This window comes from Anser brachyrhynchus (genome assembly GCF_964034855.1).
Source record: "Anser brachyrhynchus genome assembly, contig: SCAFFOLD_351, whole genome shotgun sequence".
Lineage (NCBI taxonomy): Eukaryota > Metazoa > Chordata > Aves > Anseriformes > Anatidae > Anser > Anser brachyrhynchus.
In genome coordinates this window covers 12,493-31,888 of record NW_027663754.1, presented here as the reverse complement: position 1 = coordinate 31,888, position 19,396 = coordinate 12,493, and the positions used below count along the sequence as shown (strand labels likewise).

The following is a 19,396-nucleotide window of genomic DNA, read 5'->3' as shown; positions in this document are numbered from 1 at the left end:
GTCATAAAATGGTGGTCGTCGCCTTCGTTGATCAACACAAGATGGTGGCCATCGACTTGGTTGGTCGACTGTCACGAAATGGTGGCCACGGGGGGGGTGGCTACCATCCGGGGGGGGTTTGGCTACCAAGAACTGGCGGCCATCTTGCTTGGTGGCCATCTTGGGTGGTTGGTGGCCGCGCGGCAGCGGCGGCCGGGGGCTTGGTTGCCCGCCTCAAGATGTGGTGGCCCCCGCGGGGCGGTGGCTACCATCCTGGGGGGGTTGGCTACCGAGGGGCGGCGGCCATCTTGGCCGGCAGACCCTGGCGAAGTGGCGGCCATCTTGGCTGGTGGCCATCTTGGGCTGGTGGGTGTGCCCCCCCTCTCCCCCCCTTGGGGTGGCCACCAGCTGGGGGGGAGTTGGCTACCAGGAGGCCACGGCGGCCATCTTGGCTGCCCCCCCCCAACCGTCGGCCATCTTGGCTGCCCGTCACGTGACCCCCGCCCCCCCCCCATTGGCAGCTGGCCACCATCTTGGCTCCTTGGCCTGCCTCCTGATTGGCTGCCTGCCCCACCCTGCCTCCTGATTGGCTGCCTGCCCCACCCCTCCCCCCCCGATTGGCTGCCCGCCTCCCCTCCTATTGGTGGGGTCCCCCCCCGGGGGCCATCTTTGCTGACGTCACTTCCCATGCGGCTCCTTCCTTCCTATTGGCCAGTCGGATCGAGCGCCAGGCTCTCATTGGCCGATCCCCCGCCCTCATTGGCCAACCTCAGCCTCTCGTTGCCCACCCACGTGACCTCCTTGGCCAATCCCCGCCCCCCCAAGGGGCCGAACCCTCCCCCAACCAATCGGCGGCGACTTCCTGGACCAACGCCCTCCTCCCATTGGCTGCTGCGCGCCCCGCCCCCCTTCCCGCCCCTCATTGGCCGGCCTTTCGCTGACCTCGCTTCCTGCTCCCCCATTGGCCGCTGCCCCGGCCGCAAGCCCCGCCCCCTGGGGGGAGGGGGGGGAACGGACCAATAAAATCGGCCCGGAAGGGGCCGGATGTGACGTGCGCGTGACGCGTGACGCCCTTCCGGGTTCGGCCAAGGGCGCGGGCGGGGCGCTATACACCACGTGGCTCCCGCGAGCCAATCAGCGCGGCCCTCCGGGCAGCCAACCGGCGCCGCCCCCGCGGCAGCCAATCAGCGCCCTCCCCTCCGCCCCCCCCCTCCGCTAAGCCCCGCCCCCTCCGGGCGCGCGGCGTAAACAAGCGGCGGCGGCTGAGGTGAGGAGGGGGGGGGAGGGGGCGGCAGCGCCGCTCCTGATTGGCTGCGCGGCCGGGCTCGGCGGGAAGCGAGGCCGCTCTCTGATTGGCCGGCGGGGCGGGGGGGAGGCGCCGCGAGACCCCCGCCCCACGTGGGGCAGGGGGCTGGGCCGGGCGGGGGGGGGCGAGGAGGGGGGGGGGCCCTCCGCGGCTTCCCATTGGCTGCGGGGTTGCCGTGGCTACCGGGCAGGGGGTTGCCATGGCGACGCGCGCCCCCGGCCCCGGCGCGGCGGCGGTTGCTATGGTGACGGGTAGGGGCGGGGGGAGCGCGCGGTCGCCATGGTGACGGGTAGGGGCGGGGGGAGCGCGCGGTCGCCATGGTTACGGGAAGGATGCTCTGAAAAGGGGGGGGGGGGGGGAGGTTTCCAGCCCGGTTTCCACGGCAACCGGGGGGGGGGAGGGGGACCCCGCGGTTGCCATGGTAACCGCGGGGGTCCCCCCCCTCCCCCCCCCGCAGATGGGGTCCCGCAGCAGCAGCAGCGCGGGGGGGGAGGGGCGGCCCCCCCCCGAGGAAGAGGAGGAGGAGGAGGAGGAAGAGGGAGGGGGGGGGGAGGGGAGGGGGAGGGGGGGGCGACGTGGACCTGGCCCAGGTGCTGGTGGCGGCGCTGCTGAGGAGGTGGGGGAGGGGCTGGGGGGGGAGGGGGAGGGGCTGGGGGGTGGGGGAGGGGCTGGGGGGAAGGGAGGGGGGAGGGGGAGGGGCTGGGGGAGGGGCAGGGGGTAACGGGTGGGGGGGAGGGGAGGGGTACGGGGGAGGGGCTGGGGGGTGGGGGACGGGGTGGGGGGGAGGGGGAGGGGGTGGGGGGGTGAGGGAGGGGGTGGGGGGGGAGGGGGAGGGGTGGGGGGGTGAGGGAGGGGGTGGGGGGATGGGGTGGGGGCAGGGGGGTGGGGGAGGGGCTGGGGGTGGGGGAGGGGAGGGGGGAAGGGAGGGGGGAGGGGAGTGGGGGAGGGGCTGGGGGGGAGGGGGAGGGGCTGGGGGTGGGGGAGGGGCTGGGGGGAGGGGGAGGGGCTGGGGGTGGGGGAGGGGCTGGGGGTGGGGGAGGGGCTGGGGGTGGGGGAGGGCTGGGGGTGGGGGAGGGGCTGGGGGGAAGGGAAGGGGCTGGGGGGAGGGGAGTGGGGGAGGGGCTGGGCGGAGGGGGAGGGGCTGGGGGGGGAGGGGGAGGGGCAGGGGGGGAGGGGCTGGGGGGTGGGGGAGGGGCGGGGGGTGGGGGAGGGGCTGGGGCGGAGGGGGAGGGGCGGGGGGGAGGGAGGGGGGGGTAGGGGCTGGGGGGTGGGGGGATGGGGGAGGGGGTAGGGGGGATTTGGGGGGGGTAAATGGGGTTTTGGGGTGGATTTGGGGGGTTTTGGGGGCCTTATGGGGGGTTTGGGGGGGGTTGGGGGGGTTATGGGAGGGATTTGGGGTGATAAAGGGGGTTTTGGGGTTAATTTGGGGGTTTTGGGGGCCTTATGGGGGATTTGGGGGGGATTTGGGGGGCGTTGGGGGGATTTGGGGGGGTTTTCGGGGGTTTATGGGGGGATTTGGGGGGGCAAATGGGGTTTTGGGGTGGATTTGCGGGGTTTTGGGGCCTTTATGGGGGGGTTTGGGGTTAATTTAGGGGGCTTTGGGGTCCTTATTGGGGGGATTTGGGGGATTTGGGGGGGTTACGGGGGGAATTTGGGGTGATGAAAGGGTTTTGGGGTTCATTTGGGGGGTTTTGGGGTCCTTGGGGGGGGGTTGGGGAGGTTAATGGGGGGTTTGGGGTCATTTTGGGGGGGCTTGGGGCTTCTGGGGGTTTTGGGGGGGATTTGGGGGCTTTTGGGGGGGTTGGGGGGATTTGGGGGGTTAATGGGGGATTTAGGGGGAATTTGGGGGCTTTGGGGGCGTTTCTGGAGGATTTGGGGTCCTTATGGGGGTTTGGGGGGATTTGGGGGGGGGTTGGGGATTTGGGGTTATTAATGGGGAATTTGGGGTCCTTATGGGGGGTTTGGGGGGTTTATGGGGGCTTTGGGAGGGGTAAATGGGGGATTTGGGGTCCCTATGACAGATTTGGGGGATTTAGAGGGATTTCGGGGTCCTTGGGGGGGGGGGGGATTTGGGGTAATAAAGGGGGGATTTGGGATCATAAATGGGGGGTTTTGGGTATAATTTGGGGGCCCCCTGGGGATTTTGGGGTGATTTAGGGGGGATTCGGGGTCCCTGGAGGTGGTTTGGGGGTGATTTGGGGGGTTCGGGGGCCGTAAATGGGGTTTTGGGGTCAATTTGGGGGGATTTTGGGGTCAATTTGGGGGGATTTTGGGGTAATTTAGGGGGATTTTGGGGTCCTTTGGGGGATTTTGGGGTCCCTTGGAGGGATTTTGGGGGGATTTGGGGTCCCTTGGAGGGATTTTGGGGTAATTTAGGGGGATTTGGGGTCCCTTGGGGGGATTTTGGGGTATTTTAGGGGGATTTTGGGGTCCCTTGGGGGATTTTGGGGTCCCTTGGGGGGGATTTTGGGGTCCCTTGGGCGGGATTTTGGGGTAATTTGGGGGGATTTTGGGGTTCCTTGGGGGGGATTTTGGGGTAATTTGGGGGATTTTGGGGTTCCTTGGGGGGGATTTTGGGGTAATTTGGGGGGATTTTGGGGTTCCTTGGGGGGGATTTTGGGGTTATTTGGGGGGATTTTGGGGTCCCTTGGGGGGGATTTTGGGGTAATTTAGGGGGATTTTGGGGTCCCTTGGCGGGATTTTGGGGTCCCTTGGGGGGGATTTTGGGGTAATTTAGGGGGATTTTGGGGTCCCTTGGGGGGATTTTGGGGTCCTTGGGGATTTTGGGGTAATTTAAGGGGATTTTGGGGTCCCTTGGGGGATTTGGGGTCCCTTGGGGAGATTTTGGGGTAATTTAGGGGGATTTTGGGGTCCCTTGGGGGGTATTTTGCGGTAATTTAGGAGGCTTTTGGGGTCCCCTTGGGGGGATTTTGGGGTAATTTGGGGGATTTTGGGGTCCCTTGGGGGATTGCGGGGTCCCTTGGGGGGGGATTTTGGGGTAATTTAGGGGATTTTGGGGTCCCTTGGGGGGGATTTTGGGTAATTTAGGGGGAATTTGGGGTTTTTATGTTTTTTGGGGGGGTCACAAATGGGGATTTGGGGTCAATTTGGCGGGATTTGGGGGTCTCTTGGGATTTTGGGGCGATTTCGGGGAATTTGGGGGCCGCAAAGCATCTTGGGACCCCCCCCCCCCCCCCCAAGGGGCCAGGGCCCCCCCCCAGGACCCCTCGGACGACGACGACAGCGACGACGCGACCGCCGATGACGTCATCACGGAGCGCCCCGCCCCCCCGGGTAACCCAGGGGGCGTGGCCTCGAGGGGGGGGGGGGCGGGGCTCCGCCGTGGCCACGCCCCCCCGAACCTTTTCTCGTCCAATCAGCGCTGCAGGGGCACGAGCTGAGGGCGGAGCTTGAGCTGCTGGGGGGGAGGGGCGGGGAGAGGAGCCTCCCCCGGCTGATCCGGCAGGTGGGCGGTTCGGGGCGAAAAACGGCGATTTTGGGGCGTCTAGGGCGGAAGAATGGGGTTTGGGTGGTCTCGGGGCAAAAAAGTGGGGATTTGGGGGTCTTGGGGTGAAAAAGGGGGATTTTGGGGTTTGGGGGGAGAGGTTGGGGGGGTTTTGGGGGGTCTTGGGGGGATTGGGAGGTTTCGGGGTGAAAAACGGCGATTTTGGGGGCACTTGGGGTGATCAAGGGGATTTGGAGGTTTTGGGGTGAAAAAGGGGGATTTTGGGGTGAGAAAACTAGGATTTGGGGTTGAATAATTGGTATTTTGGGGAAAAAATTGGTAGCTTGGTGGTAAAAAGGGTATTTTGGATGGGAAAAGTGGTAATTTGGGGCGAAAAGCAGGGTATTTTGGGGAAAAACGGGGTATTTTGGTGAGAAAATTGGGGTTTGGGGGTGGAAAAACTGGTATTTTGGGAGAAAATGTGGTATTTTGGTGGTAAAAAGGGTGTTTGGGGCGGGAAAAGTAGTATTTTGGGTGGGAAAAGGGGTATTTTTGGGTGGGAAAAGGCCTATTTTGGTAGGAAAATATCATTTTGGGTATTTTCATGGGAAAAAGCGGTATTTGGGGCAAAAAGCTGTTATTTCGTGGGGGGAAAACGGTGGTTTTTGGTATTTTGGGCTGGGAGGGAGCGTGCTGTGCTCCTTTCGGGCTGAAAAGCTGCGATTTTGGGTCCTTGCAGCGCGAGTGGGGCCGGTGCCGGGCCGGGAGCTTCTCGGCGGGGGAGAAGGCGCGGGTGGGCGAGCAGTGAGTGGGGGAGGGCCACGTGGGGGAGGGGTCACGTGGGAGGGGGAGGGGCCACGTGGGAGGGGGAGGGGTCATGTGGGAGGGGGAGGGGTCATGTGGGGGGGGAGGGGTCATGTGGGAGGGGGAGGGGTCATGTGGGGGGGCGTGGGAGGTCATGGGAGGTCAGAGAGAGGTTGGGTTGACCATAGAGATGTTGGGATGACCATAGAGTTGTTGACCATAGAGAGGTTGACCATAGAGACGTTGGGATGGCCAGAGAGACGTTGGGTTGACCATAGAGTTGACCATAGAGACATTGGGTTGACCATAGAGACGTTGGGATGACCATAGAGACGTTGGGATGACCGTAGAGATGTTGACCATAGAGATGTTGACCACAGAGACGTTGGGATGGCCATAGAGACGTTGGGTTGACCATAGAGACATTAGGATGACCATAGAGACGTTGACCATAGAGTTGTTGGCCATAGAGAGGTTGGGATGACCATAGAGAGGTTGGGATGACCATAGAGACATTGATGTTGACCATAGAGACGTTGAGTTGACCATAGAGACGTTGGGATGATCATAGAGATGTTGGGATGACCATAGAGATGATGACCATAGAGACGTTGGGATGACCATAGAGATGTTGGGTTGACCATAGAGACGTTGGGATGACCATAGAGACGTTGGGATGACCATAGAGACGTTGACCATAGAGTTATTGACCATAGAGACGTTGGGTTGACCATAGAGACGTTGGGATGACCACAGAGACGTTGGGTTGACCATAGAGACGTTGACCATAGAGACGTTGGATGACCATAGAGACGTTGGGTTGACCATAGAGACATTAGGATGACCATAGAGAGAGACGTTGACCATAGAGTTGTTGGCCATAGAGAGGTTGGGATGACCATAGAGAGGTTGGGATGACCATAGAGTCGTTGATGTTGACTATAGAGACGTTGGGTTGACCATAGAGACGTTGACCATAGAGAGGTTGGGATGACCATAGAGACATTGATGTTGACCATAGAGACGTTGAGTTGACCATAGAGACGTTGGGATGACCATAGAGACGTTGGGATGACCATAGAGATGATGACCATAGAGACGTTGGGTTGACCATAGAGACGTTGGGTTGACCATAGAAACGTTGGGTTGACCATAGAGACGTGGGGTTGACCATAGAGAGTTTGGGGTTGACCATAGAGAGGTTGATGTTGACCATAGAGATGTTGGGATGACCATAGAGACGTTGGGATGACCATAGAGACATTGGGATGACCATAGAGACGTTGGGTTGACCATAGAGATGTTGACCATAGAGACGTTGGGTTGACCATAGAGACGTTGGGATGACCATAGAGACGTTGGGTTGACCATAGAGACGTGGGGTTGACCATAGAGAGTTTGGGGTTGACCATAGAGAGGTTGATGTTGACCATAGAGATGTTGGGATGACCATAGAGACGTTGGGATGACCAGAGAGACGTTAGGATGACCATAGAGACGTTGACCATAGAGTTGTTGACCATAGAGAGGTTGGGGATGACCATAGAGATGTTGGGATGACCATAGAGATGTTGGGATGACCATAGAGACGTTGACCATAGAGCCGTTGGGATGACCCCCTGGAGGTCTCGAGGCGGTGCAGGTGGGCGGGGCTTGCCGAGGCCCCGCCCCCACGCTGACCCCGCCCCCCCTCCCCCGCAGCTTCCTGCCCAATCACGTGGCGGCGGTGGAGTCCTACCCGCAGAAGGCGTTCTGCGGCATCTTCTCCGACGACGGCAAGCTCTTCGTGTCCGCCTGCCAAGGTTTTGGGGCGAAAAAGTGGGGATTTTGGGAAAAAACGGGGGGCGGGGGGGTTGGGAGGGGGGTTGGGGGGAAAAACGCGGGGTTTGGGGGGAGAAAAGCGAGTTTTGGGGTTGTTTTGGGGGGGAAATGAGGGGTTTGGGGTAGGAAACGGTTTTGGGGTGAAAAAGCGGGGTTTTGGGTGTTTTTGGGGGGGAAAAGTGGTATTTCGGTTGGAAAAGAGGCAGAAAAGGGGTATTTGGGGCAGGAAAATTGATATATTCAGCAAAAAAAACTGGGTTATTGGGCAGAAAAAATGCACTTTCGGGTGTTTCAGAGTGTAAAAAGTGGTATTTTTAGAGAAAAAAATGGTTTTTTTTAGGTATTTTGGGTGGGAAAAGTGGGGTTTTGGGCAAGCAAAACACTGTTTTGGTTGGAAAAAGCACGTTGTTGGGTATTTGAGAAAGGGAAAGCGCTTTTTCGATTGAAAAGAGGGGTTTTTGGGGGGTATTTTGGGTGAGAAAAGCTCTCTTTTGGGTGGGTAAAGGACTTGTTTGGTCGGGAAAATGCCTTTTGAGCTATTTTGAGCAAGAAAAGCCTGATTTTGGGTGGGAAAAGCTCAATTTTGAGTCGGAAAAATGCTTTTTTGAGCTATTTTGGGTGGGAAAATCTCTATTTCGGGCATGCAAAGCGGTATTTTGAGTGGGGAAAGTGCTTTTTGAGGTATTTTGGGTGTGAAAAACTCCGTTTTGGGTGAGAAAAACTCCATTTTGGGTGGGAAAAGCTCAACTTTGAGTGGGAAAAGTGCCTTTTGAGCTATTTTGGGTGGGAAAATCTTTATTTCGGGCATGCAAAGGGGTATTTTGATTGAGAAAAGTGCTTTTTGAGGTATTTTGGGTGAGAAAAACTCCATTTTGGGTGGGAAAAGCTCTATTTTGAGTGGGAAAAGGTCAACTTTGAGTGGGAAAAGTGCCTTTTGAGCTATTTTGGGTGGGAAAAATCTCTATTTCGGGCGCGCGAAGTGGTATTTCGGCGGGGAAAAAGCGGCGTTTGTGGGGATTTTGGGGGGGATTTGGGTATTTTGGGGGGCTTGCCGTGACCACCCCCCGCGCGGTGCCGCCGCAGACCAGACCCTGCGGGTGTACACGTGCCGGGGCCGGGCCCTGCGGCTGCTGCGGTCGGCGCGGGGCCGCGACGTCGGCTGGAGCATCTTGGACGTGGCCTTCAGCCCCGACGCCTCCCAGTGCCTCTACTCCAGCTGGTCCGACTACGGTGAGCGGGGGGCGGGGCCTGGGAAAAGGGGGCGGGGCCTGGGGAAAGGGGGCGGGGCTTGGGGAAAGGGGGCGGGGCTTGGGGAAAGGGGGCGGGGCTTGGGGAAAGGGGGCGGGGCTTGGTGGTGGACCATGGGACCCAACGCCGTTGAGCTCCTTGCGCTGGGGCAATGTGGAGGTGGGGGGGGGGGGGAGGGCCGTGGCTTATGGGCGTGGGGGCGTGGCTTAGGGCAGGAGGAGGCGGGGCTAAAGAGGGAGGGGGGGTGGCTAAAGAGCTCCTCCCACTTTTGGCCCCTCCTCCCCCAGTCCACGTCTACGACATCTACGGGGACGGAGACAACCACACGGCGCTCGACCTCAGGTGGGTCGTGGGGCAGGGCGGAGGTCCCCGGAGGTCCCTGGGGTGGGGTGGAGGTCCCTGGAGGTCCGTGGGGCAGGGTGGAGGTCCTTGGAGGTCCATGGGGTGGGTTGGAGGTCAATGGGGTGGGTTGGAGGTCCCTGGAGGTCCCTGGGGCGGGTTGGAGGTCCCTGGAGGTCCATGGGGCGGGGTGAAGGTCCATGGGGCAAGATCGAGGTCCATGGGGCGGGTTGGAGGTCTGTGGGGTGGGTTGGAGGTCCCTGGAGGTCCATGGGGCGTGGTGGAGGTCCATGGGGCATGGTGGAGGTCTGTGGAGGTCCATGGGGCAGATTGGAGGTCCATGGGGCGGGTTGGAGGTCCCTGGAGGTCCATGGGGCAGGGTGGAGGTCCCTGGAGGTCCACGGGGTGGGTTGGAGGTCCCTGGACGTCCATGGGGCGGGTTGGAGGTCCCTGGAGGTCCATGGGGCATGGTGGAGGGCCGTGGGGCGGGTTGGAGGTCCCTGGGGTGGGTTGGAGGTCCTTGGAGGTCCATGGGGCGGGGTGGAGGTCCCTGGAGGTCCGTGGGGCGGGGTGGAGGTCCCTGGGGTGGGTTGGAGGTCCCTGGAGGTCCATGGGGCAGGGTGGAGGTCCGTGGAGGTCCGTGGGGTGGGGTGGAGGTCCCTGGAGGTCCGTGGGGCGGGGTGGAGGTCCCTGGAGGTCCGTGGGGCGGGGTGGAGGTCCGTGGGGCGGGCCGGAGGACTCGTGGGGCCAGCTGTGGGTCTCGCCCTGGCACCCCGCAGGCCGGAGGAGCGCCGCTTCGCCGTCTTCTCCTTGGCGGTGGGGCCGGACGGGCGCGAGGTCCTGGGGGGCGCCAACGACGGCTGCGTCTACGTCTACGACCGCGAGGTCCAGCGCCGCGTCCTCCGGGTCAGCCCCCGCGGCGCGGGGCGGGCCGGGGCCCCGCGGGTCGCGGGCGGGGTTGGGGGGGGGCGGCCCCGTAGGTCGTCTGGTGGCCCCGTGGGTCGTTACGGGGTCGTGGTGGCCCCGTAGATCTCGTGGTGGCCCCATAGGTGATGGTTGGGTGGTGGTGGCCCCATAGATCTTTATGGGGTCGTGGTGGCCCCATAGGTGATGGTTGGGTTGAGGTGGCCCCATAGATCTCCAGGTGGCTCCATAGGTCGTTATGGGGTCATGGTGGTCCCATAGATCGTGGTTGGGTGGTGGTGGCCCCATAGATGATGGTTGGGTGGTGGTGGCCCCATAGATCATCAGGTGGCCCATAGATGGTTATGGGGTCGTGGTGGCCCCATAGATCATGGTTGCGCTCTGGTGACCCCATAGATCATGGTCGGGGTGGTGGTGGCCCCATAGATCGTGCGGTGGCCCCATAGGTTGTTATGGGGTCGTGGTGGCCCCATAGATCTTCAGGTGGCCCCATAGATGATGGTTGGGTTGAGGTGGCCCCATAGATCTTTAGGTGGCCCCATAGATCGTTATCGGGTCGTGGTGGCCCCATAGGTCATGGTTGGGTGGTGGTGGCCCCATAGATCATCAGGTGGCCCCATAGATGATGGTTGGGTGGTGGTGGCCCCATAGATCGTGTGGTGGCCCCATAGATGATGGTTGGGTTGAGGTGGCCCCATAGATCTTTAGGTGGCCCCATAGATCGTTATCGGGTCGTGGTGGCCCCATAGGTCATGGTTGGGTGGTGGTGGCCCCATAGATCATCAGGTGGCCCCATAGATGATGGTTGGGTGGTGGTGGCCCCATAGATCATGGTCGGGGGGGTGGTGGTGGCCCCATAGATCGTGCGGTGGCCCCATAGGTTGTTATGGGGTCGTGGTGGCCCCATAGATCTTCAGGTGGCCCCATAGATCATGGTTGGGTGGTGGTGGCCCCATAGATCATGGTCGGGGGGGTGGTGGTGGCCCCATAGATCGTGCGGTGGCCCCATAGGTTGTTATGGGGTCGTGGTGGCCCCATAGATCTTCAGGTGGCCCCATAGATCATGGTTGGGTGGTGGTGGCCCCATAGATGATGGTTGGGTTCTGGTGGCCCCATAGATCATCAGGTGGCCCCATAGATTATTATGGGGTCGTGGTGGCCCCATAGATCGTTATCGGGTCGTGGTGGCCCCATAGATCACGGTAGGGTTCTGCTGGCCCCATAGGTGGTTATGGGGTTGTGGTGGCCCCATAGATCATCAGGTGGCCCCATAGGTCATTATAGGGTTGAGGCGGCCCCATAGATCATGTGGTGGCCCCATAGATCGTTGTGGGGTTGTGGTGGCCCCATAGGTCATGGTTGGGTTCTGGTGGCCCCATAGATGTTTAGGTGGCCCCATAGATGCTGGTGGGGTGGTGGTGGCCCCATAGATCATCAGGTGGCCCCATAGGTCGTAATGGGGTCGTGGTGGCCCCATAGATCATCAGGTGGCCCCATAGGTCGTTATGGGGTTGTGGTGGCCCCATAGATCATGTGGTGGCCCCATAGATCGTTGTGGGGTCGTGGTGGCCCCATAGATCTCCAGGTGGCCCCATAGATCGTTACGGGGTCGCGGTGGCCCCCCAGCTCCTCGTAGGCTTCCGGTGGCCCCCATGGGGCGCGGTCACCTCCTGGTGGCCCCCCATGGGTCCCACCAACCCCCCCCCCCGCCCCGTGTCCCCTCCCCCCCCCAGGTGGCCGCCCACGAGGACGACGTCAACGCGGTGGCCCTGGGGGACGCCGGGGGCCACCTCCTCCTGTCGGGGGGCGACGACGCCGTGTGCCGGGCCTGGGACCGCCGCTGCCTCCGCGAGGAGAGGCCCCAGCCCGTGGGGCTCCTGGCGGGCCACCGCGACGGGGTCACCTTCCTGCACCCCCGGGTGGGTCACTGGGGGGGACTGGGAGGGACTGGGAGGGACTGGGAGGGACTGGGAGGGGCTGGGCCCCCCCGCGGCTCCTCCCGCCGTGCCGGTTCCTCGCGGTTCCTCGCCCCGTTGACCCCACCCATGACGTTCCCCATGGTTCCACCACCCTTGGTGCCCCCACCCATGACGTTCCCCACCCCGGTGCCCCCACCCGTGGGATTCCCCATGGTTCCGTCACCCGTGGTGACCCCACCCGTGATGTTCCTCACCCCGTTGACCCCATCCATGACGTTCCCCATGGTTCTGCCGACCCTGATGACCCCGATCTTGATGTTCCTCATCGGGTTGACCCCATCCTTGACGTTCTCCATGGTTCTATCAACCACGATGACCCCAATCTTGATGTTCCTCACCCCGTTGACCCCATCCGTGACGTTCTCCGTGGTTCTGTTGACCTTGATGTCCCCAACCATGACGTTCCTCACCCCGTTGACCCCAATCTTGACGTTCCCCATGGTTCTAGCAACGTTCCTCAAGGTTCCACCATCCATGGTGACCCCGATCCTGATGTTCCTCATCGTGCTGACCCCAACCGTGACGTTCCTCATGGTTTTATCGTCCACGATGACCCCAATCCTGACGTTCCTCATGGTTTTATTATCCACGATGACCCCGTCCATGATGTTCCTCACCTTGTTGACCCCAATCTTGACATTCCCCATGGTTCCTCACCCCGTTGACCCCATCCTTGATGTTCTCCATGGTTCCGTCGACCACGATGACCCCAATCTTGATGTTCCTCATCGTGCTGACCCCAGCCGCGACGTTCCTCATGGTTTTATCGTCCACGATGACCCCAATCTTGACGTTCCCCATGGTTTTATCATCCTTGGTGACCCCAATCTTGACGTTCCTCACCCCGTTGACCCCATCCCTGACGTTCCCCATGGTTCTAGCGACCTTCCTCAACGTTCCACCATCCATGATGACCCCAGTCCTGATGTTCCTCACCCCGTTGACCCCATCCTTGATGTTCTCCATGGTTCCGTCGACCACGATGACCCCAATCTTGATGTTCCTCATTGTGCTGACCCCAACCGTGACGTTCCTCATGGTTTTATCGTCCATGATGACCCCAATCTTGACATTCCTCATGGTTTTATCATCCTTAGTGACCCCAATCGTGACGTTCCTCACCCCGTTGACCCCAATCTTGACGTTCCCCGTGGTTCCTCACCCCGTTGACCCCATCCATGACGTTCCCCATGGTTCTAGCGACCTTCCTCAACGTTCCACCATCCATGATGACCCCAGTCCTGATGTTCCTCATCGTGTTGACCCCAATCTTGACGTTCCCCATGGTTCCTCACCCCGTTGACCCCATCCATGACGTTTCTCAAGGTTCCACCATCCACAATGTCCCCAATCTTGACGTTCCTCACCCCGTTGACCCCAACCATGACGTTCCCCATGCTTCTATCATCCTTGGTGACCCCAACCACCATGTTCCCTGCAGGGCGACGGCCGCTACCTGGTGTCCAACTCCAAGGACCAGACGGCCAAGCTCTGGGACCTGCGGCGCCCGGCCGGGCCCGGCGGCTTGGAGGCCGCCCGGCGCGCCGTGGCCCGCCAGAGCTGGGACTACCGCTGGCAGCGCGCCCCGCGGCGTGGTGAGACGGGGGGGGGTGGCTATGGGGCGGTTGTGGGGTGGTTATGGGGTGGTTATGGGGTGGCCGGGGGTCCCCGTGGGGTGGTTGGGGTGGGTGTGGGGCACTATGGGGTGGTTATGGGGCTCTATGGGGTGGTTATGGGTCCTTATGGGGTCATTATGGGTCCTTATGGGGTGGTTGGGGTGGTTATGGGGGCTTGGGGGTGGTTATGGGGTGGTTATGGGGTCTTGTGTGCCTATGGGGTGGTTGTGGGGTGGTTATGGGGGGGTTATGGGGTGGTTGTGGGGTGGTTATGGGGTGGTTGGAGAGGTTTTTGGGGTGGTTGGGGGTGGTTATGGGGCTCTGTGGGGTCATTATGGGTCCCTATGGAGTGGTTATCGGGTCTTGGGTGCCTATGGGGTGGTTTTGGGGTGGGTGGGGGTCCCTATGGGGTGGTTGGGGGTGGTTATGGGGTGGTTGGGGTGGTTATGGGGTGGCCGGGGGGTCACTGTGGGGTGGTTGGGGTGGTTGTGGGGTGGGTGGGGGTCATTATGGGGTGGTTATGGGGCTCTGTGGGGTCATTATGGGTCCTTATGGGGTGGCCGGGGGTCACTGTGGGGTGGTTGGGGTGGTTATGGGGTGGGTGGGGGTACCTATGGGGTGGTTCGGGGTGGGTGGGGGTCACTATGGGGTGGTTATTGGGTGGTTTGGGGTGGTTGGGGGTCACTACGGGGTGGTTTGGGGTGGTTATGGGGTGGGTGTGGGTCCCTATGGGGTGGTTTGGGGTGGTTATGGGGTGGTTGGGGTGGTTATGGGGTGGGTGGGGGCCACTATGGGGTGGTTATGGGGCTCCATGGGTCATTATGGGTCCCTATGGGGTGATTTGGGGTGGTTATGGGGTGGTTATGGGGTCTTGGGTGCCTGTGGGGTGGTTTTGGGGTGGTTGGGGATGGTTGGGGTGGTTATGGGGCTCTGTGGGTCATTATGGGTCCCTCTGGGGTGGTTATGGGGTGGGTGTGGGGCACTATGGGGTGGTTATGGGGCTCTATGGGGTCATTATGGGTCCCTATGGTTGGGGTGGTTGTGGGGTGGGTAGGGGTGGTTATGGGGTGAGTGTGGGTCCCTATGGGGTGGTTATGGGGTCTTGGGTGCCTATGGGGTGGTTATGGGGTGGGTGGGGGTCCCTGTGGGGTGGTTTGGGGTCCCTGTGGGGTGGTTTGGGGTCCCTATGGGGTGGTTTGGGGTCCCTATGGGTCCCTATGGGGCGCTATGGGGCAGCTATGGGGTCCCTATGGGGTCCCTATGGGTCCCTATAGGCCCCTACAGGCCCCTATGGGGCCTCTGCAGCCCCCCTGTGGCCCCGCCCCTTCCCCCCCTTAGCCCCTCCCCCTTTTCCCGCCCCGCCGGTAGCCATGGCGACGGCGCCGTTGCCGGGCGACAGCTCGCTGATGACGTACCGGGGCCACGCGGTGCTGCACACGCTGATTCGCTGCCGCCTGGCCCCGCCCCCCGGCCCCGCCGGCGGCCTCTACCTGGGCACCGGCTGCGCCTCGGGGGCCGTGATTGGTGAGGGGGGGGGGGCGGGGCCTAAAGGGGCGGGGCCTAAAGGGGCGGGGCCTATGGGGGTGGGGCTGCAAGGGGCGGGGCTTCATGGGGTGGGGTATCAGGGGGCGGGGCCTCAAGGGGGGTGGGGTATTGGGGGTACGAGCACGTGACCCCCTTGGGTTGGGGGCGTAGGGGGCGTGGCCGAAAGGGGCGTGGCCGAAAGGGGCGTGGCCTAAAGGGGCGTGGCCTAAAGGGGCGGGGCTTCGTGGGGGTGGGGTGTCGGGGGCGGGGCCTCAAGGGGGGGGGTGGGTTATTGAGGCCCCTTGGGTTGTGGGTGTAGGGGGCGTGGCCTAAAGGGGTGTGGCCTAAAGGGGCGTGGCATAAAGGGGCGTGGCCTAAGGGGGTGCGGCTACAAGGGGGTGGGGTATCGGGGGGCGGGGCCTCAAGGGGGTGGGGGTATTGGGGCCCCCTTGGGTTGGGGGTGTAGGGGGCGTGGCCTAAAGGGGCGTGGCCTCGAGGGGGCGTGGCCTAAAGGGGCGGGGCTTAAGGGGGTGGAGCAACAGGGGGTGGGGCTTCATGGGGTGGGGTATCAGGGGGCGGGGCCTCAAGGGGGGGGGGTGGGTTATTGGGGCCCCCTTGGGTTGGGGGGTTGGGGGGCGTGGCCTAAAGGGGCGTGGCCTAAAGGGGCGTGGCCTAAAGGGGCGGGGCTTAAGGGGGTGGAGCAACAGGGGGTGGGGCTTCATGGGGTGGGGTATCGGGGGGCGGGGCCTCAAGGGGGTGGGGTATTGGGGCCCCCTTGGGTTGGGGGGTTGGGGGGCGTGGCCTAAAGGGGCGTGGCCTAAAGGGGCGTGGCCTAAAGGGGCGGGGCTTAAGGGGGTGGAGCAACAGGGGGTGGGGCTTCATGGGGTGGGGTATCGGGGGGCGGGGCCTCAAGGGGGTGGGGTATTGGGGCCCCCTTGGGTTGGGGGGTTGGGGGGCGTGGCCTAAAGGGGCGTGGCCTAAAGGGGCGTGGCCTAAAGGGGCGGGGCTTATGGGGGTGGGGTGTCAGGGGGCGGGGCTTTGTGGGGTGGGGTATCGGGGGGCGGGGCCTCAAGGGGGGGTGGGGTATTGGGGGTATGAGCACGTGACCCCCTTGGGTTGGGGGCGTAGGGGGCGTGGCCTAAAGGGGCGTGGCCTAAAGGGGCGTGGCCTAAAGGGGCGGGGCCCAAAGGGGCGGGGCCTAAGGGGGTAGGGCTACAAGGGGCGGGGCTTCATGGGGTGGGGTATCGGGGGGTGGGGCCTCAAGGGGGTGGGTTATTGGGGCCCCCTTGGGTTGGGGGCTTAGGGGGCGTGGCCTAAAGGGGCGTGGCCTAAAGGGGCGTGGCTTATGGGGGTGGGGTGTCAGGGGGCGTGGCCTCAGGGGGTGGGGTATTGGGGGCAAGACCACGTGAACACCGGGGGGGGGGGGGGGGGGCGGGGCGGGGCTTAGGGCGGGTGGGCGGGGCTTAAGGGGGCGGGAGGGGCCTTTGGGGGCGTGGCTTGGCGGAGGGGCGTGGCTAAGGCTGGGGGCGGGGCTTTAAGACAAGGGGCGGGGCTTAGAGGTCGGGGGCGGGGCTTAAAGGTCGGGGGCGGGGCTTAGAGGTTGGGGGCGGGGCTTAAAGGTTGGGGGCGGGGCTTAAAGGTCGGGGGCGGGGCTTAAAGGTTGGGGGCGGGGCTTAAAGGTCGGGGGCGGGGCTTAAAGGTCGGGGGCGGGGCTTAAAGGTTGGGGGCGGGGCTTAAAGGTCGGGGGCGGGGCTCGGCTCCAGCAGGAAGGCCCCGAAGGGGGCCGGGAGGGGGGCGGGGCTTATCGGCAGGGGGCGTGGCCTCACGGAGGGGGCGTGGCCTCGCTGACCCCGCCCCCCGCCCCGCCCCGCAGTGTACGACGTGCTGACTGGCCGGGCCGTGCGGCGCCTGGCCAATCACGGCGGCTGCGTGCGCGACGTCTGCTGGCACCCCGACGGGGGGCGGCTCGTCAGCACCTCGGTGGGCGGGGCTTCGGGGAGGGGGCGGGGCTTTGGGAAGGGGGGCGGGGCCTAAAGGGGGAGGGGGCGGGGCTTCGGGGAGGGGGCGGGGCCTGAGGGAAGGGGGCGGGGCCTGAGGGGGAGGGGGAGGGGCCTGAGGGGGGAGGGGGCTGAGGGGGGCGGGGTCTATGGGGTGGGGTCTATGGGGCGGGGGATCTATGGGGCAGGGATCCATGGGGCGGGGGATCTATGGGGTAGGAGTTCTATGGGGTGGGGGATCTATGGGGCTGGGGATCTATGGGGCAGGGATCTATGGGGTGGGAGATCCATGGGGTGGGAGGTCTATGGGGCGGGATCTATGGGGTTGGGATCTATGGGGCAGGGGATCTATGGGGCAGGATCTATGGGGCAGGGGATCTATGGGGCAGGGATCTATGGGGCAGGATCTATGGGGTAGGGGATCTATGGGGCTGGGGATCTCTGGGGCAGGGGATCTGTGGGGCAGGGGATCTATGGGGCAGGATCTATGGGGTAGGGGATCTATGGGGCTGGGGATCTCTGGGGCAGGGGATCTGTGGGGCAGGGGATCTATGGGGCTGGGATCTATGGGGTGGGAGATCTATGGGGCAAGGATCTATGGGGCTGGGGATCTATGGGGCTGGAATATATGTGGTGGGGGGATCTGTGGGGTGGGGGTCTATGGGGTGGGGATATCTATGGGTCTGGGAATCTGTGGGGCTTGGATCTATGGGGCAGGGCTCTACGGGGCTGGGAATCTGTGGGGCTGGGATCTATGGGGCTGGGGATCTATGGGGCTGGAATTTGTGGGGTGGGGGATCTATGGGGCTGGGATCTATGGGGCAGGGAGCTATGGGGCCGGGCGCTATGGGGCAGGGATCTGTGGAGCCGGGAGCTATGGGGCCGGGTGCTATGGGGCAGGGAGCCGTGGGGCCAGGCGCTATGGGGCAGGGATCTATGGGGCTGGGATCTATTGGGCAGGGATCTATGGGGCTGGGATCTATGGGGCTGGGATCTATGGGGCAGGGATCTATGGGGCTGGATCTATGGGGCAGGGAGCTATGGGGCAGGGATCCATGGGGCAGGGATCTATGGGGATGGGGATCTGTGGGGAAGGGATCTATGGGGCAGGGATCTATGGGGCTGGAATTTGTGGGGTGGGGGATCTATGGGGCTGGGGATCTATGGGGTGGGAGATCCATGGGGTGGGAGGTCTATGGGGCGGGATCTATGGGGCTTGGATCTATGGGGCAGGGGATCTATGGGGCTGGGGATCTGTGGGGCAGGGGATCTGTGGGGCTGGGATCTATGGGGTGGGAGATCTATGGGGCAAGGATCTATGGGGCTGGGGATCTATGGGGCTGGAATATATGTGGTGGGGGGATCTGTGGGGTGGGGGTCTATGGGGTGGGGATATCTATGGGGCTGGGAATCTGTGGGGCTGGGATCTATGGGGCTGGGGATCTGTGGGGCTGGGATCTATGGGGCTGGGGATCTATGGGGCTGGGATCTATGGGGCTGGGGATCTATGGGGCGGGATATCTATGGGGCAGGGGATCTATGGGGCTGGAATTTGTGGGGTGGGGGATCTATGGGGCTGGGATCTATGGGTCTGGGATCTATGGGGCTGGGATCTATGGGGCTGGGATCTATGGGTCTGGGATCTATGGGGCAGGGCGCTATGGGGCTGGGATCTCTGGGGCCGGGCGCTATGGGGCAGGGATCCGTGGGGCCGGGTGCTATGGGGCTGCCCCACAGTGGGACGGGAGCGTGCGCCTCTGGGACTACCGGGAGCCGCAGGACGAGGACGAGGCCGAGGCCGGGGGCGGCCGCCCCACGGCGCCGCTGCCCCACGGCCAATAAAAGCCCCGGGACCCCCAAGTGCCGGCGGCGTCTGTGGGGCGGGGGCGGGGCGGGCGGGGGGGGGACGGGGGGGGATGCAGGCGGCGCCTGCCCCACATCTGCCCCACATCTCCCCATATCTGCCCCATATCTGCCCCACATCTGCCCCATAACCCCCTTTCTGCCCCACATCTGCCCCACATCTGCCCCATAACCCCCTTTCTGCCCCATATCTGCCCCACATCTGCCCCATAACCCCCTTTCTGCCCCACATCTGCCCCACATCTGCCCCACATCTCCCCACATCTGCCCTATATCTGCCCCACATCTGCCCCATATCTGCCCCATAACCCCCATATCTGCCCCATAGCTGCCCCACATCTGCCCCACATCCCCCCATATCTGCCCCATAACTGCCCTTCTGCCCCACATCTGCCCCATAACCCTGTCATCTGCCCCACATCTGCCCCACATCTGCCCCACATCTGCCCCATAAGCCCCTTTCTGCCCCACATCTGCCCCATAACCCCCCAGGTCTGCCCCAACCCCCCCCCAAACTCAAACTCTGGGGGGTCTATGGGGCAGGGAGCTAT

The 19,396-nt window shown here is 63.2% G+C and overlaps 2 protein-coding genes and 1 long non-coding RNA gene across 3 annotated transcripts; 2 read left to right on the top strand and 1 right to left on the bottom strand.

The window, feature by feature from the left end:
* Window positions 1-1,484: 1,484 nt before the first annotated feature.
* On the top strand, window positions 1,485-18,842 carry DCAF11 (DDB1 and CUL4 associated factor 11; the record flags this gene model as incomplete). The annotated part of the gene is made up of 13 exons (XM_080609019.1): window positions 1,485-1,536; window positions 4,487-4,579; window positions 4,666-4,751; window positions 5,470-5,534; window positions 7,236-7,336; window positions 8,439-8,585; window positions 8,891-8,945; window positions 9,722-9,848; window positions 11,600-11,785; window positions 13,287-13,440; window positions 14,830-14,985; window positions 16,859-16,965; window positions 18,720-18,842. The coding sequence occupies 13 exons, from the start codon at window positions 1,485-1,487 to the stop codon at window positions 18,822-18,824; spliced, it is 1,434 nt and encodes a 477-aa protein (XP_080465145.1). The 3' UTR covers window positions 18,825-18,842.
* Window positions 9,871-11,591, top strand: LOC308186852. Its single transcript, XR_013944334.1, has 3 exons — window positions 9,871-10,615; window positions 10,665-10,763; window positions 10,915-11,591. It is a non-coding gene; the product is annotated as an uncharacterized lncRNA (long non-coding RNA).
* LOC308186861 (uncharacterized protein) lies at window positions 11,791-13,054 on the bottom strand (the record flags this gene model as incomplete). Its single annotated transcript, XM_080609021.1, has 3 exons — window positions 12,869-13,054; window positions 12,364-12,559; window positions 11,791-12,270 (listed from the first exon to the last, which is right to left on the bottom strand). The coding sequence occupies exons 2-3, from the start codon at window positions 12,490-12,492 to the stop codon at window positions 11,791-11,793; spliced, it is 609 nt and encodes a 202-aa protein (XP_080465147.1). The 5' UTR covers window positions 12,493-12,559; window positions 12,869-13,054.
* Window positions 18,843-19,396: the final 554 nt, after the last annotated feature.